This window comes from Lepidochelys kempii, chromosome 3 (genome assembly GCF_965140265.1).
Source record: "Lepidochelys kempii isolate rLepKem1 chromosome 3, rLepKem1.hap2, whole genome shotgun sequence".
Lineage (NCBI taxonomy): Eukaryota > Metazoa > Chordata > Testudines > Cheloniidae > Lepidochelys > Lepidochelys kempii.
Genome location: NC_133258.1, coordinates 150,264,417 through 150,283,435, shown reverse-complemented (window position 1 = coordinate 150,283,435; position 19,019 = coordinate 150,264,417). Strand labels below are relative to the sequence as shown.

Here is a 19,019-nt window from a genome sequence, read left to right as displayed (position 1 = left end):
AAATGGGGGGGAGGGCAGGAAGAAGGGGTGGTAAAGAACTGCAGGATATAGCCCAAGCTACTATATCCAGGACCCAGCAGTCCAACATAACCCGTGACCAGGCCGAGCAGAAGGGGGAGAGGCAGTTGAGGAAAAGATGGGTAGGATCCAGTCGACTGACTAGGGCATCTGTAAAGGGGCTAGGCCGGGGCTCAACCCTCTGCGGGGCGGCGGAGAGCCACACTGGCTTGCTACACACAGTTGACTTTGGGGAATTTTTCCGGCCACTGGAGTCTCCCTCAACAGCCCTTGTGGTAACTGGAATGAGCACTGTAGGACCAGGCCCTGAGTCAAGGAGGGGAAACAAATAGTCAGTAGCTCAGGCCCTCAAGCAGGGGCTGAGCAAATAGTTCAGTGGTAACAAGTCCAGGCCCTGGGTCAGGGCGGGGCAACGAAGAGTCAATAGCTCAGGCCCTCAGGCAGGGCTGAGCAACTCAGCATGTGTGAATTAGCCCAGGCCTCCAAGGACCTGGAAGAGGGGGAGACTGCCACCCACAAGTTGGGTGGCAGGGGGGAGGCAGGCCCACCCACTCCACTGCGTCCCAGCCCAGGACCCTAGCAGCGGCGAATGACCCACTGCTGGGTCAGTGAGGATCCTGACCACAACACACTGACATGGGTTCTGGCAGAATTATAGCCAGACTAGGGTCGGCTGTCTGCGGGCTGCTTCCTAACTCCCCTCCTTCTGGTACCTGGGTCACGGCGGTGTTCTCTGGGGGGTCCAGCACCATGGGTTCCTCGGGGTAATGGGCAGGCAGCAGGTCCGGTAACTCCCCTGGATAGTGGGCGCAGGGCAGGTCCGGTAACTCCCCTGGATAGTGGGCGCAGGGCAGGTCCGGTAACTCCCCTGGATAGTGGGCGCAGGGCAGGTCCGGTAACTCCCCTGGATAGCGGGCGCAGGGCAGGTCAGGCCAGTCTTGCCATGGACCTGGGGCTGCGGGGTTTTCCCAGTCACAGGCTAAGCTGGCTGCGGCTGGTCCTCGAGTGAGCTCTGAGGGCCCACCTTTATACTTCCGGGTCGTGCCTTTCTACTTCCAGGTCGCCTCCTGTCCCTCTGAGGGGTGGGCTCAGAGCTTCCTGGGTCCGCCCACTCTGGTGTCTGGAGGGACTCAACCCTCTCCGGAGTGGCGGGGAGCCACACCACCTTGCTACAGCATTGCTCTCAGGCACACCCTCAAAATGATTGCTTCTGGCCCCCTGGGTGTTTGGTGGCCCCAGGATGGGCTGGAAATCGGGAGGAAGAAGGGTGACAATGATCAAAACTGGTATCCCCTCTTCTTGCAGATCCCTGACAAGGTTATAAGGTTCTTGGTGGCGGCGGTGAGGCCGAAAGGGTTTTCTGGCTGATTGCAGTGTGTGCATGCCCAATGAGCGAAGGGTAGCCCTACTGTCCTTCAACCGTGCAGCCTGGCATCTGTCTGATCCGAGAACAGACCAACTCCATCAAAAGGGAGGTCCTGGACTGAGGCCTGCATCTCCTGGGAGAGGCCCGCTGCCTGGAGCCAGGAGCTGGATCACATGATCACCACTGTTGCGACCACCCTTGCCATTGAGTCTGTATGTCCCATGCCGTCTGCAGGGAACATCTCACCACCGCAGTACCCTCCTCCACCAGAGTGCCAAACTCTTGGGCCAAACTCAAGGGACGGATTCCTGGAACTTGTTGAGACTGTCCCAGAGATTAAAATTGTACTGGCCCCCAGGGCCTGTTGGTTCACCACCCAAAATTGCAGGCTAGCGACTGAATAAATTTTTCTCCCAAATAAATTGAGTTTCTTAGCCTCTTTGTTTTTCGGAGTTGAGGAGGTAAGAACCTGCTTGTCTTTTTCATTGGCCACAGAATCAACCAGCAAGCCCGGGGGCAGGTGGGTATAAAGGTATTCAAAACCTTTGGCTGGCACAAAGTACTTTTTCTCAGCCCATTTCAAGGTGGGTGGGATGAAGGAGGGGTCTGCCAAAAGGTCGTGGCTATCTTGAGGACCTCCTCATGTACAGGCAGGGTGACCAAGGCGGGCGTAAAGGCCGAGAGGACGAAGAGGATGTCCTCCTGCTCTGCCATCTTCTGTACCTCAAGCCCCAACTTCTCGGCCACACACCAGAGAAGGGTTTGATGTTCCATAAAGTCATCCGGCCAGTTAGCTCTGGAAGGTCCCGTGATCACCTCGTCTGGGGATGACAAGGAAAACTGGACCACCATTGGGGGTGCTAGGGTTTCGACCACCATTGGAGAAAGAGGTTTTGCAGCCAGCACAGGTTCCTCCACTCCGACCTCAGAACAGGCTTCCGGTACTGGGCCCAGTGCTGGTGGGGTCACTGCCCAATGCTCCATCATGGTGACCAAGGAGTGCTGCGAAGGAGGCATTGTCACAACTGGTACACCTCACGTGCTTCTATAAGGCCACTGCACTGGCCACTGGACGTGTTGCCATTGCGGTGCCGCAGATGAGGGAGCAGGCTCCAGCGCCCAATCACACCAGTAAGTGTTGGCGATGGGCTAAACTGGCCCTCCATACCGGAGGAACCACCTTCTGGTGACCCGGGAGGAGCCATCAATGCCTGTTTTTGTTTCCTGGTCATGGCTACCAGTGACTGTTGCCTAGGCATAACTGACTGGTAACTGTAGCGTGGAGAGCGGTACCAATGCGACCAGTGCTGGGGAGACCAGTACTGGGATGGGGAACGTTCCCACTGTGCCAGTGATTGGGACTGATGCCTAGAGGATGACCGTTGAGATAGTGAGCGGTGCCGGTAATAGTAAGGGGAGCATCAATCCCATGCCGGAGAGTAGCGCCGAGGGGATCTGGTGAACTATATACAACAGCCTTAAGGCACGAAGTTCAGAATGGTAGAAACTACTAGTTCTTGCTAAGCAAGAAAGGAACGTCAACTGACCACCATGGGAGGTAAGAAGGAACTGAGAGGGCCTAGGGCCTGCAGTAACTGACATACCTTGGCATGAGCACAGCACTCCAGAGGGTGCCACAGCTGGCCCTACAGGTACCACTAAGGTAAAAATCTCAGACAGCTGCACACACGGGTGTGTGCATACCTAGAATGGAATCAACATGAGCAAGCACTCGAAGAAAAAAAAGTTACTTATAAATTAGGTAACAACATATAACTACAATAACAAACAAACAAAATGTTTAAATCAGACTTACTGAAGGGCCATCCAAGATCATATCTTCCACAGTTGTTGCATCTAAACCAAGTTTGTCCCCTAGGACTTCAAATATGTATCTATATGAAGCACCTATTTTCATTTTTCGACCTTCTCTTGCATCTCTATATCGTGCCTAAAACATAAAAAAAAAGTTTAAAAAAACTAAAAACTGCAGTGTTTGCAAAATTATTTGTTAACCTGACCCATAACATGAAACTAATATTATAGTTTGCTGTTTATGTGAAACTCCCCTAATTACTCCTTAAAAATAAACTATATTTTCATAGGTTAAAAGAAGGGGACGTTACTCAGCTTGTGCAGCAACTCGAGTCAGTGGTGCTAGAATAGGGGGGGGGGTGGGCAGAGGGCCATGGCTCTCCCACTTTTTGAAAGTGGACAGGCTTGGCCCACGCACTTTTTGGCAGGGGCCCACCCCTCTTCTTCCCTGAGGCCTCCCCCCGACCCTGGACAGGCCAGCAGCTGGAGCTGGACCAGGGAGCCTGGACAGCTGTGAGTCGCCATGCCGCGGACCCTCCACCTGCCCAGGTTGAGGGGGTTGAGAGCAGCCCCCGGCCCATGTCCCTCGGACATCCTTCCCAGGGCAGGAGGGTCCGCGGCTCCCACAGCTGCCCACGCGCCACATGTGGCTCTTACCTGGACCCAGCTCCAGCTTGGGGGCTGCAGCCCAGCCATGGTAAGAGCCTTGCAGGTAGCTGTGGGGAGCCACAGACCCTCCTGCCCTGGGTGGGAGGCCTGTGGGGAGGGGAAAAGACAGGGGTTGCTCGCGACCCATCCACCCCAGGCAGGTGGAGGGTCCAGGGCTCCTGGCCCACTCCGGCTTCTGGTTTGGTCAGGGGCGAGGCCTTGGCAGAAGAGGAGGTGTGGGGGACCCTGGCTTTGCCTTCCCCCCCATATTTTGGGGCAGGTTCTGCCGCCCTTGATTGGAGTTCTCCAAGATGTGTGTCCCTCTGGGTGCTCCACTTCAGGTGTATGTGTGCCCCCATGTGCCTTTGAGCAGGGATTTTCAGTAGCAGTACCTGTTTGGCCCACAGGTATGTTCTACATATCCTCAAGTCCTGTACCAAGGATACTGAATGCTATGCAGGCAAATACCCCTTCTCTACCACAAAGTCCCATAGAGGAATCCCAGGAAAGAGGGCAGATGGTGGAGAACCCACAGGAATACAAATCTTGAAGAATTCAAGTTAATGCACAAAGTGAGTAACCTCTACTCCTTTTTCCAATAGGGTCCCTATGTGTGCTCCACTTCAGGTGACTTCTGAGCAGTATCCCCCAGGATGGAAGGAGCTTAGATGCAGAGTCTAATACTGAATACAGAACTGCACTGCCAGCTGCAGCATCTGATCTAGAGACATTACCCAAAGCATAGTGATTGGAGAAAGTATGTACTGTAGTCCAGGTTGCAGCTCTGCAAATTTTAGCAACTGGAACATCCTTGAATAATGTCATAGAAGTAGACTGAGACCTTGTGGCTAACACTCTAGGGGGCTGAATGTTTGCAGATTCATAACATGAGACAATACACCCAGAAATCCACCTTAAGACTCTTTGGGAGGAGACTGTGGATCCTTTGCATCTGTCTGCAAATGAAAAAAAACAACCTGGGAGACTTTCAGAATGGTTTGGTTCTGTCCATATAGAAGGATAATACCCTTCTGACATTTAAGGTATGGAATGCAGCTTCCTGCCTAGTCTGATATGATTTCAGGAAAACAGCTGAGAGATGAATAATCTGATTAATATGCAATTCAGAAGACACTTTAGGTTGAAATTTAGGATGTGGATGTAACAAGACTTTGTCCTTTCAAAAGACTGTAAAGGGGGGAATCCATCATTAAAGTCAGCAGGCCTCAAACCATCCGAGCCGAAGTGATGGCCACCAAGAAAGCTGTTTTAAGAAGAACATAAGAATGGCCTAAAAGGTCCATCGAGCCCAGTATCCTGTCTTCCAACAGTGGCCAATGCCAGGTGCCCCAGAGGGAATCAACAGGTAATCATCAAGTGATCAATTCCCTGTCGCTCATTCCTAGCTTCTGGTAAACAGAGGCTAGGGACACAATCCCCGCCCATCCTGGCTAATAGCCATTAATGGACCTATTCTCCATGAATTTACATAGCTCTTTTTTGAACCCTGTTATAGTTTTGGCCTTCACAACATCTCCTGGCAAAGAGTTCCACAGGTTGACTGTGCGTTGTGTGAAGAAATACTTCCTTTTATTTTAAACCTGCTGCCTATTAATCTTATTTGGTGACCCCGAGTTCTTGTGTAAATAAACTTCCTTATTTACTTTCTCCACACCAGTCATAATTTTATATACCTCTATCATATCCCCCCTTAGTCATCTCTTTTCCAAGTTGAAAACTCCCAGTCTTATTAATCTCTCCTCCATATCCCTAATCATTTTTGTTGCCCTTTTCTGAACCTTTTCCAATTCCAATATATCATTTTTGAGCTGGGGCGACCACATCTGCATGCAGTATTCAAGATAGGGCATACCATGGATTTATATAGCAGCAATATGATATTTTCTGCTTTATTATCTATCCCTTTCTTAATGATTCCCAACATTCTGTTCGCTTTTCTGACTGCTGCTGTACACTGAGTGGATGTTTTCAGAGAACTATCCACGATGACTCCAAGATCTCTTTCTTAAGTGGTAACACCTAATTTAGACCCCAAGTAACTATTGCAGCCAAAGAAACAGTCACTTCTGGTTTTTGTTGTAAGGGGTAGACTTCATATGGTATTGTCTACTATGCTCATTAACTGAATCCATGACAAAGATGGTCGTAGTAGGCTCTAATAAAGCCTCATTCACAGGAAAAGCCACATGTGCAGATGCTGAAGTATGTAAAACGTCCAGGGGCTTATGAGGAGAGTCCTGGAGCTTCTCTAAAGGAATTTGAAGCATATCTGTGATGTACTTCAACAGCTCCAGAAATTGTCTAAATTCATCTGCCATGAAAGCTGGTGAAGGCGTAACAACCTGGTAATGGATGACAAGGAAATGTTTATGTGAGCTGTTACCTCCTTGTCAGCCCTTGCGGGTGGTTCAGTGGTGGGTCTAGGGGCGGGTGGGATCTGGATGCACAGGGGCTCATTGGGGGATTCTGGGTGCAGGGGGAATGGGACTCTGCAGAGGGTGAAGGAGAAGATGGTTGGATCTTGGCAGGGAGCGGTCTGGGTGTGGGGGAGCATTGGGCTCACAGGGGTCTGAGTGCAGGGGGCTCAGCAGAGGGCTCCAGGTGCTGGGGGAGTAGGCCTTGGTGGTGTGGGGCTCAGTGGGATGGGGGTCCAGATACAGAGGGCTCAGTGGGGTGTTCTAGGTGCAGAGGGTTGAGGCTCAGCAAGGGAGTCTGGGTGTGTGAGGGGTCTGGATGCAGAGGATTGGGCTCATCAGGGGGGATTTGGAGTGGGGTCCAGATTCACGGGGTTTGGGCAGACAGAGGGGGCAACTCCCCAAACAGTGACCCCTCCGTCTACTGCTGGGGAGCAATGGGGGCAGGATGTGGGGATAGGGAGGTGCAGAGCTTCCTGCAGTCGGAGGAGGTTCCTGGAAGTGGGTCTGACCTGGCCCTGGGAGCAGCCTGTGCAGTGGAAGGGGATGTGCTGTCCTCATCCCTCCCACAGCTCAGTGCAACTATCTGTTGGAGCCCACCACATGGTGGGAGCCACCAGCCAGGTTGTTCCCAGCCTTGCCCCTCCCTGGATGCATCTCCCCCAGCTGCGCCTGACGCCTGAACCAGATGCCATATCCCTGGACCACAGCCCAGGAGGGGCATGTGATTCAATTTACCTGTGGGGAAAGAGTAAAATCTGTGGGGGATATTAATTCTGCAGTTGCACAGTGGTGCAGAATTCCTCCACGAGTATCCTGTGGAGGCCAGCATCAGTACCAAATCACAGATCTGTCCAAAAAATGTCAGTGCTGTGGACACTGAATGTTTTGAATGAGTACATCCGAAGTCAGACTCAGGTGGTACTGATGTAGCAGTATGGGATACCAGCGTTGGTATCAAAGGTATAGAAAAGTCGGATAGTTCAGACTTCTTCGAAGTGAAATGTCTACCAGAATGGACATGACCACCTGATGCCAGCAAAGTCTTTGGTACTGAATTCAATTTAGTGGAAGAGTGACTCTTATAGGAAGCCTTCGACAGTCTCACAGTACCAGAACCACCTAGACTAGCACTCAGTAGCACTCCTACTAGGACCTGAGGTCTCCAGAACATTCTTTTGAGTCGGTGACCAAGACTTCTTAATAAGAGACCAACCACTCCTGCTCCTCTTGTCATTACCCACAGTCTTACTCTTGGTTCCACTGTATCCCTCAATGTTTTTGGTGACTGAGACCCAGAGACAGATGGGGTGCCTGAAGCTGAAGGCTTTCGGTGACCAGGACCCACACATAGGGCACTAAGTGTGCTCAGAGGCCAGTCCACAGTGGGGTTCTCAGAACCTGAGTTGGAGACTGGACTTATGGTTTGTTTCACCATTAACAGATTTAAATGTTATGGTCCCAGTTTTTACAAGATCTTCTCTTGAAGGAGGAAATCTTACACTTGGTTGGTATATGGGTGTCCACCACTGACCAGGATAGCTTTCCAGTAGGAAAGACAGTGCTTAAAACCTGGGGATCCCAGCATAACCCAGAAGCATCAAAGTCCAGAATTCTTCAGGCAGGGAAACAAACAAACCCGCAAAGTAAATACTATAACTAAATTGAGCTAAGAAAACAACTAAGAAAACTATGTTTAGCTAACTGTCTATATCTAAATGAAGCGGATACGCTCGACTTCCCAACTCAGGCCAAAGGCATTTGAGAAGGAATTAAGGGTAGTTCACCCATGCAGCTCTATATATCCTTGGTTCAGGGCCTGAGGATGTGTAAAGTGTATGCATGGGCCCAAATGGGAACCACAGAAAATCTCCAATCAAAGGCACACGGGGATCCATGCGCACCTGAAGTGGAGTACCTACAGTGACACTACTTGGAGAACAAAATAAAAATAACCATTGAAATATACAAGTCAACTCTGAGGGAATGTCAAGGATAAGCAAACACAGAATATCTGTATACAGGATCCAAGAAGGGAAAGAGCAAAACCAAACCAACAAAAAAAAAAAATCATGTCCCCTTTAAGAAGGCCTCCAAACCAACCCCAGCTTGCAGAGTTCCTAGTTTTCTTATTGTTGCAAGAGGCAGGCTGGCTTTCTCCCTTTTCTTTAGGCACCATGTCAGTGAAGGAGCAGCTTAACCAAATTCCTAAGGCCCTTACCTCAGAACAACCAAACTTAGGACTTATCTACACAGTGAGTTAATGCGCTGTACGGGGGGTGTGATTTCTAAAGCTCACTAACGTGTTCCCTATTTATTAGTTCTTGTAGACCCTGCTGGTGTGCACTCAAGGTTCCCTACTGCACTTTAACATACTATTGTTTCAAACAGTACTAAATTAAAGGGTACTAGCAGGATCTATTCAGGATCTAATCAGACCAATTAATGCACAACACGTTAGTGTGGTTTAGAAATCACACTCCTGTAAAGCACATTATCCTATTCTGTAAACCAGTCCTCAGTCAAAAAACAAGTCTCTGAATGTCTAGGTCAAGCTAGTGTCCTGGTGCCTGAGTGAGCCCACAACCTGTAGCTACCACCATTGCTTCTTGTCCCCCCTCCCTTACTCAGCTTCCTTTTCCTTTTTATATAGCCCAGCTCCAAGAGGAGGCAGGATGCTCCTTGAATGCACCCAGGCTGATTTGTCTGTAAGAGCCAGACTGTCCCTTAAAGCGGTGTTTCCCAATTGGTGTGCCACGGCACATCGGTGTGCTATCAAGCATGAACATGTGTGCCACAGAATTTTGGAAAAGTCACTTGTGTGGAGAAGAGTTTTTTTTATTTTAATTAGTGTCATAACCAAATTGCGTTTTGTGCTGTTCCTCTTCAGTGTACATGTGAGACAGACATTACACACACTACGCTCAAATGACCTTGCTGTTCACATGGTATTATGTGGTAGCTGTGTTTTCTTATCAACCATTAAGTTACAATAGTGAATTTTGAATTGAAGACTCAAAAATGGACAAATATTTGAGGAAAAGAGATTCTGGCACCTCCACATCTACTTTCAGTGATGAAGCTGACATGAACATAAGAAAGTCAAAGTGGTGAACCAGTGCTATTGTGAGAGTTATTTGCAATTTGGATTTTCATTTATAGGTGAACCATCTTACTCTTTTTGACTATGTCTTATGTGTGGGGAGAAACTCTCAAACCATGCTGTGGTGCCAAGTAAGTAAAATCGACACCTTACTAGCAAACATCTGTCCCCTGCCAACAAAGGCAAATATTTTTTTGAGCATTTGAAGGATCAAAATGAAAAACAAGTGCATCTGATGAAACATTGTGTAATAGTTTCTGATAAACCACTGAAACCAAGCTACTTGGTCGCTGAGTTTGTAGCAAAGATGAAAAAGTTGCATAGAGTCGCAGAAACATTAATTTCACCAGCATGCAAAGAAATGGTGAGAACAATGTTAGGTGAAAATGCAGTCAATGAAATTGCAAAAGTTTCCCTTTCAGATAATATGATAAGTCACTGCATTGATGACATTAGCTGACATTGAGACTGTGGTCTGATAAAAAAAATAAAATCAAGCAGAAAATCTGCACTGCATCTTGATGAATCAACAGATATCAGAAGTCATACTCAACTCTTGGCTAATGTCAGGTATTGATGGAAATTATATAAAAGAATTTTTTTTATTTTGTAGACAACTGCCACATCACACGATGTGGGAGGAAATCTTCAGAGTGTCAGTGGCCTACCTTGAGGAGGGAGAATTACACTGGAAAAACTGTCTTAGTGTTTGGCACAGACGGGACTGCCTCCATGATTGGCAAGGTGAAGGATTTTGTAAGCAAGGTCAAAGAACAAAACAAACATGGCCAGAAGAACTTTCCTAAGTGTTAGACGGAGCAGTAAAGATTGTGAACTTAATAAAATTACGGTCCTGGTTGGGGCTGTGGTGGCAGATGTCGCTGGGCACTAGCTGTGTTGTCTCCTGCCACCATTCCTAGCGAGGCAGGCCATCATGAGACTGGACTTTCCTTCCTAGATGCTGTGGCCTCCAGGAACATCTCAGTGATTTCCACAGACACTGCTACAGATGGCAGCTGGAAGCACTGGACCCAGGCTTGCACCACATCTGGGAGGATGTTCAAATATTGGTTCATTAATTCCCCCACAGACTTGGGTCTCTGGAACCAGCCACCAAGAGGCCAGATACTAGAATCATTGGGCCACAAAACATGGGAATGCTTTTGTGGAAAATGCCTCAGCCCCAGTATCTCCACTGACATACCTCTGGGGAAAGGTTGAACCAATCCATTATAGCCATCTTTAGTGCAGTATAAGACCCTGCTTAATCCTCACTCAGCATGCAGTAGGCTACCTGTGCCTCCTGGTGATGTACGGGTACAGCTGTACCACTTAGGTATTTCTCTCGCAGAACCTCTGGGGTATCAACCCATTCAACAATGGTCAAATAGGCTTCTAGGTTACCATCACCATCTCTCAGCTTGGTCAGGGTGAGGCTCAGATGTATGCTACAGCTAGTTTCTGCAGACCGGGGGGTGAGCAGTCTAGCCATGTCTGACTGAAACTGGTGGTTCCACTCCTGATTGGCATGTACCATATCCTGTTGTTATTTCTGGGTGGCTATCTGCATCTCCTATTGAGCCACCAGCCATGCTTCCTGAAATTGGTGTTTCCTCTCTGCTACCTGTGCTTCCTTTAGGTGCTGCTGGGCAGCCACCTGTGCTTCCTGGAACTAGCGGTTTCTGTTGCTCTGTTTGTTGTTGTTGCAGGAATAATTGGAGATTCCCATTCATGACCCTTCTAAGAGGAAGGGGGCTCCCAAGAGATCCTGTCATCTAGGCTACATGTAGAAGATCCAAGACGGTGAAGGCCAAAACCAAACTAATAACAACAACAAAAATAATCACATCCCCTTTTAAGAAAGCCTCCAAGCCAACCCCAGAAGTAGAGTCCCCAGTTCTCTCTTATTATTCTAGGAAGCAGGCAGGATTTCTCCTTTTTCTTTAGGTATCAGGCCAAAGAAGGAGGAGTTTAACGAAGTTCTTAAGTCCTCAGAACATAAAGTCAGAGCAACCAACTTACAATCAGAAAACCAAAATCTCTAGGGCCCCCATCATAGTGCCCTAGTGCTGAGGGGGACTGCAACCTATAATTCAGTGTGGCTTCTGATTCCATCTCCCTTCCTTTTCCTGTTTATTTTGCCCAGCCCCAAGAGTGATGGAGGATATTCCTTCGCTGCAGCCCGGCTGTCTTGGCTGTAAGCTACAGAGCGTCCCTTAAATGGACAGTATACTCCACAACTACCTCCCGGAATATTTTACTATATGTGTGTTATATTTTGACTAGTACACTCCTTCCATAATTCACTACTTCAATTATTGTTGTCCCAATACAAAAAAAGAAAGATCACTTACCAGTAACTTCAGTGGGATTACTAACAGTACATAAAGTTAAACACATGCATAAATATTTGCAGGACCAAAGTCAAATATAGCTTGACTGCAACTATATATCTGTATATGTTATTTGTGAATGTTTTTTGCACTTTTTTATTCATTACTTTAAAATTAAAAAAGAAAATATTACAAAAAACTATTTCAAGAAAAAGTCAGCCACATTCTAATAGGCAGATATTCCTAACAAAAATTGATATAATAAATTGAGAAAAGAAACAGAACATTGAGAGAGAAAACTACATTGTTATAGTTGTAATAGTTGATACTAAACCTGTTTTTCTTTTAAAGTTTCTTGTAGGGATTGAACTCCACTAGTACTCCGACGAAATTTAGACATCCTGCGGTTACCCAGAGAAGGGCTAAACGACTCTAGGGGAGGACGGAGAGATGCCACTTGTCGAACAGGGCCAGGCCCAGCTTCCTCTGGCGGAGCGGGGTCGGGCGCAGCTTCCTCTGGCGGAGCAGAGCCGGGCCCAGCTTCCTCTGGCGGAGCGGGGCCGGGCCCAGCTTCCTCTGGCGGAGCGGGGCCGGGCCCAGCTTCCTCTGGCGGAGCGGGGCCGGGCCCAGCTTCCTCTGGCGGAGCGGGGCCGGGCCCAGCTTCCTCTCTAGTGTCTGGGCTTTCCATCTGATCCCCTGGCACCTCCTCCATCTTGAAGCCTGCAATTTACAAACAATTCACTTATTGTAACAATGCTTTAGAAACGCCTTTAATTATATCCTCAAGTGAGAGTAGGAAAAAAAGGTAGTAGACCTCTAAACTCATTTACCAAATACACAATCCTAATATTTCTGTCAAGTTCTCTCAAAGTTGTTAAAGAAAACATATTATGGAACTTATATAAATTTCTTTAACACAAACATTACATGAATCTGATTATTGACAATTTTAAAAAGTATTTTCCAATTATTTATATTTATTTTTCAGTAATGTTTTACCATATATTTTAAACAATTTGGAATTGATTAAAATATAATATTATAGCCTTTTATTCTACCCAATATCAAATTACCTGTAAATATCAGGGTGAATAAAATCAATCATTTTTTAAAAAAATTAAAGAAGCTTTTTAAAATTTATATTGGTTACTTTAATTTGTAAATTAAAGGCACCTTTGCTGCTTAAGATCCATCTGCAACATCAAGAAGCAGAACAGGATCCCCGGCACTTAAATCCTTGAGAGGTGCCAAACCCCTGGCATCAAGAATACACTCATCAGTGCTCAGCTTTGCTGGGTCAGGACGTTTGGTCTGCATGGAGACTTTCCCATATACCAAAAGCAGTGTTCTATAGCCAACTGAGCATGGTAACCCACTCTAAAGGTCAATCAATCCTCAGATACAAAGACAACTGAAGGCCAACCTCAAAGCAAAGGCACCAACTTTCGTTGGCGCCGGTGGGTTCTCATGTCCCCCTGCCCTCCGCCCCACCTTCAGGCCCGCCCCGACTCCCCCCCCCCCCCGACCCTATTCAACCCCTCCACAAATCCCTGCCCCCGCCTCTTCCCCAAGTGTGCAGTGTTCCTCCTCCTCCTCCCAGTGCTTGCCACGTTAAACACCTGTTTCGCAGCGCAAGCGCTGGGAGGGAGGAGAAGCAGGACGCGGCGGCACACTCAGGGGAGGAGGCAGAGACAGAGTGGAAGCAGAGGTGAGCTGGGGAGGCAGGGTGGAGAGCTGCCGGTGGGTGCAGAGCACCCACCAATTTTTTCCCTTGGGTGCTCCAGCCCCAGAGCATCGACAGAGTCAGCACCTATGCCTCAAAGTATGCAACATAGACATTAAAACCTGGTTAACAAGTTGCTCTGGACAGATCCATATGGAGAGGTCTGTAATATGAGGCCATGTCCACTTTTGAGGAGTAGTGTGTAAGGTCTTTGCAGAAGAAGAGAGCATGTGTTAAGGTCTGTCAGTAAGACTACACTTGCAAGACATGTAACTGCATCTGCAAATCCAGGACTGGATGAGCTTCCCATGTGAGAAGCCATAAAAACAAATAAATCTAAAACTTAAGTTAATACTGGCTGAATACTCATCCATGAAAGCAACGGGATCCATCAGTTTATAACACACACACACGGGCCGACCACATCAAAGACTCCCATTGACTTCAATCGGCTTTTGGACCAGGCCCTAAAGGCCTCCGCTCACAAACATTTATGCATGTCAGTAACTTTACGCAAGAGTAGCTCCACTGTAGTCAATAGGAGTACTCACATACATAAGTGCTTGCAAGATCAGGGCATAGCTAGGAATAAGTTGCTTTTTATATAAATTTTTGCAGAAAAATGTTTAATTTTTACAATTTTATTATACAAGGTTATAGTACTAGATATTTAGTGTGAAAATGGACAGTGTCTCCTGATTGCAACAAGGATCTCATCTGGAAATATTTTGAAGAAACTCTTTAGTGCTGGCAATGTTAAGAAAGAATTACATGCATGATGTAAAAAGTGCAACAAAGATGTGGTGGCAAGTCTCAAATAACATTCTGAAAATTGTGCTGCTGATACTAAGGATGAAATTGAAGATGCTGTTTCAGTCAGTCATTTTGAATATTCTGGATCTTTTAGTAAGAAATGCTAAACTTTTCACTGAATTTGGAAAAATATTTAACCTTAATTGTTCGTAAATGCTATTTCCTTTCATTTTTGAGTTACAATGAAAATCAGAGCAGTTTATCGATTTCATTTGAATTTGTCTATTTTTAAATGCTTGTGAAAATCAGAAGTTTGTCATTAATGATATATCAAATATTGCAGAGTGGCTGGGTTTCATAATTTATGTAGAGATGTCCAGAGAATATTGATTGACAGCCCTTTTACACCAATTTGGGTGCTAAGCTTTGAACTTGACAGTTACATTCATTCTGTCTTGTGAAGTAAAGAATTTAATATATTCATTTGAGCTGTATGGCTCTATTCTAATTTGTGGGGTTGTTGTAGTATTTCTTGTTATACTGATTGCATTTTTAATTCATGGGTAGAGATGCTCAGACTATAAAATAAGTACCTTTTGCACTTTAATATCTCGAATAAAAAAAGTTAAATTAATTTGAGCTAGTATAGTTGGACAAATGAAGTAAAGTAACAAGCAAGCAAGTTGGCTTACTGTAATTAAAATTTATTTTTGTCATTTTTCAAATTCCTTCATATATGTTAAAGGTCTTGACTCTAGGACAGATGATATGAAATCACTGAATATTTAAACACTATTGTTTTAATTTTATAAATATGATATGTATCTTTATGGGCTTGTTAGTAGTGATTGCATTCCTGCTTAAATGGATAAAATAAAGAATGTTTTCTACAGAAACTACTGAAAATGCGGGATAATGAATGCAAATCTCCAGTACTGAAACAATACAGTAAAAATGACTCAACCTACCCTAACCTTTTGATTCTTTCTTGGTGAACCAAAGTCCCACTATGCCTTGTGTTTATAATTCTTTGTATTTAAGATTAACCTAAAATGAACTTTAGCTAACCCTAATGATTTGTGTTAAACTAGTGTTCACAAAAATGTCTGTAATCAGTAGGACTGTACTTAATTATCCACTTTGTTTTTTACTCTGACTTAACTGACCTAGTCCAAATGCCCAGAAAGGGACCAGTTGCAACTGATATGGGGCAGGTGTTTTCTGTAATTAATAATAAATAAAATAATAATAATAATAATTTAAAAAAAACTATCAAAAGGTGCTTTTAGCATATCAATTAAGTAAAGCAGATATCATTAAAAAAAGCTTCACAGGGCAATAGGTCATTTTTTATCTCTTTTCTGTAAACACACATAGCATATAAAGGAATGCCTGTTATAGATGTATGCTGTAATGGACAAAATGGTGTAATTGATAAGGGATACTCATAACTACACTGTAACTGATCAAATTAAGTAATTGACCAAATGGACAAGAAATATTTGATAAAGCAGACGTATTCTGTAATCAGTGTAACAGGAAACACTGATTGATGTCTAAGTCATTAAAAGCTAAATATGGTTACAGATGTCATTCATTTATTAATAAATTGGTTAGTCTCTAAGGTGCCACTAGTACTCCTTTTCTTTTTGCGAATACAGACTAACACGGCTGTTACTCTGAAACCTGTCATTAATTTATTGATTAGCACCAGCAGAAAATATTCAAAATAAACTAATGTCAGCAAAACCACCCTACAAAAAGAACACGAGAAAGGGTTTTCTGTGTTCTAAACTAGTATATAAAGAGCTTGGGAAGTTAGGAGTGAACTGAAATAAGCTCCCATCACTTCTCCAATTACAGACAGTAGGTAACATGTTTTCCTTTCTGTATAGCACTGTATTAACTACTAATAAAACTTAAACTGAGTTAGTTATTTGACATCATGCCTTATTATATTCAAACATACAACAGAAGTTTCACCCCCTTAGGAAAAAGCACACATATTGATTGGTTTTACCTGTTTCAAAGGCCTTAGCAGAAAAGGAACTTCAAATTTTATAAAAATAACAGCCCTGATCCAGGGAGAGACACCATCCAGAACTGACAGGCACGAGACTGTGATCAACAAAAACAAGCTCTGTGGGAGGACTTCAAGTATTTTAGCCCTACCAGGATCTCCATGTTGAAGATGGGTGAACACCTGGTAAGCTAAGGATGCATATAAACTGTTTGCTTTCATAAAGCAAAGTATTATTGATTTTTTTTAAAAAGTGGTTCTGAAAAAAAACAGACTGATCACTGGATAACCCTGTCATTACCCTGAGAGATCAGAACTGCAGGCAAAATCATAACGAATTGCAGGGATCTGAAAACTAAGGCCCTGGTCTGAGACAGGTGATGGCTGGAGGCCTAAGACCTAGTGGTGTGTACTGGAGGAGACCAGGAGGATCAGAGTTGCAGCTAATTTGAGGACTGTGACAACCTCATTGATGACTTAGGCACCTATCTTGCAAACAACTTATGCTTCTACTTAAATTTAAGCATGTGAGTAGTCCCACTGACTGCACTGGGTCTACTCTTGTGCTCAACATGAAGCATGTGCACATTTACTGAAAGATTGCTGGATTCAGTATATGATGAGATTAAACAGCATGTGCACTATTCCTGGAGAAGAAAACTCTTACTGAGTCTTGATTGGTGGAGCAATATCCACAATGTTCCATTTATCATGGAAATCATGTGAAATCAAAATATACGGTTGTGTAGCAAGGGGGCATTGCCTTCCTCCCTGACAGACCGGGAGAGAACCGTGACTGCCCTCTGGTGGGCAGAACTGGCAAACCCATGGCCGCTCCACCGGAAGCACAGGGGCAGAGCAGGAACAGGAACTATAAAAGGCCGGCCCTCTAGCTCAGTTGGTGCAGAGTAGCAGCATGTCTTTCCCCTGCTGCTGGAGCCTTGACTTGATAGAAGCTACTACAGAGACCTGGAAGGATGGATGGAGCTGCCGGACGCCAGGGATACCAAGGAGCTGTTTGGGCTGCTGCTCGTTGTTTACTCAAGCAAGACCAACAACAACCCCAGGTACCTGGACTGAGTGTAGGAAGGAGCCTAGGGAAGCCAAATAGGGTTTGGCTGTGTGACTGATTGCAAGCAGCCAGTGTGTTGCAGTTTGATTTTTCCCACTGACCCAGTGGCGGACCACTGTTAGGGCACTGGGCTGGGATGTAGTGGAGCGGGAGGGCCTGTGTCCTCCTGTCATCTCACTGTCAGGGGTGGCAGCATCCCCACTTTGTAGTCAGGAGGCCTGCATTGGTCTGGACCCTGCCTGAACTAGGATGGCAAATGCATCTGATGAAGTGAGCTGTAACTCACGAAAGCTTATGCTCAAATAAATTGGTTAGTCTCTAAGGTGCCACAAGTACTCCTTTTCTAGATGGTTTGCTGAGTCTCACACCAGAGAGCTAATCTCCCCACTGTTGCTCTGCTGGACTGAAGGCCAGAGCCCCTTTCCTGAACTGAGTGCTGCCCTTCCCTGATTGAGGGCTGGGGGAATAGGCTCTCTATTGCTCTGCATGACTCACCATAGGTCAGAGCCCCTACGGGATTACTGCCCTGACTGAGGACCTGAGCAGAGAGACTCGTTGCTGGTCTCCCAGACCACAAGCCAGAGCCATTAACTGTGTGTTGCCTCGCCCTGATTGAGGGCTCTGGGCCTATAGACTTATCGCTGCTCAGTGTGACTGCACACCTGGGACACTAACTGTGAGCTAATTTTCCCCTGAACCGAAGCACTCCGGAAGTGTTGTAGCAAAGGGCGTGTGGTCTCCCACCGTGACCATCTTACAGGTTGTATGTTTGGAATAAACATTTTTGACACACAAATGCTATGTCTTCACTGATCAGTGTTTGACAGAAGTAGCGATAAAACCTATAACTGTGAATAAAAATTCAAATGACACATGGACAACTTAGTTACAAAGCTACAAATGTGACAGAGGAAGAAAAAATCTCATAAATCAGAATAACGAGGCAAATCTGAAACTCATTACATATGTTGCAGTATTCATGTATCTTTCACTCAAATAAGATACTCCAGGAATAATGGAAAACTGTAAAATACTTCAGTTTATAACCACTTTGCCTCATTTTCACCTAAGACAGGAGGTTCAACACTTAATCTTCCATAAGATATACAATAACCCAACCTATCCTAATGACAACTAGTAAAGCGGTTTGTGACAAAACATATATTACTATCACTGCCAAAGTAGTAAATATAAGACAACTGAAGATGTACTGACTATATTTAAGTCTAGTCACATTGTTTTGGACAAACAAATAGAAATTACTGACACTTGAAAAAAATATCAGGAAACACTGCATAAAGAGGTACATAGGACAGGGTAAATAACGTAATTTAAAAAAACTGATTTAAATCAAGCAAGTTAAATCAGTTAAGGCCTTGTTAAACTAAATTTGAATGTGTGCACCACTGCAAATTTAGATTAAAACATATAACTAAATTATAAATGCTATTTTTTAAAAACACTCTACTACTGGTAGGATATTTTATTTCAATTTTACAAAACTGCTATAGGCAAAAAATAATATTGAAATTAAGGACCTGATCCTGCACACATTTAAGCAGGACCATGACTTTATAGTAGTCAAATTAAGCATGTGCATAGGAGTTTGCAGCATCAGAGAATAAAACTTTTTTTTTTTTTATTAAAACAACAAGAAGACCGGTGGCACCATAAAGACTAACAGATTTATTTGGGCATAAGCTTTCATGGCGGGAAAAACCCCACTTCAGATG

The 19,019-nt window shown here is 45.3% G+C and overlaps 1 protein-coding gene across 1 annotated transcript in view; it reads right to left on the bottom strand.

Annotated features, from left to right (window-relative positions):
- The window catches only part of DNAH8 (dynein axonemal heavy chain 8), a 577,606-nt gene that overhangs the window by 542,824 nt on the left and 15,763 nt on the right, over positions 1-19,019 (bottom strand). Inside the window, exons 2-3 of the mRNA XM_073338555.1 lie at positions 12,053-12,438; positions 3,201-3,335 (exon numbers count right to left, since the gene is read on the bottom strand). Of these exons, the coding sequence (XP_073194656.1) occupies positions 3,201-3,335; positions 12,053-12,430 (513 nt within the window). The 5' untranslated portion in view covers positions 12,431-12,438. The remainder of the gene's footprint in view (positions 1-3,200; positions 3,336-12,052; positions 12,439-19,019) is intronic.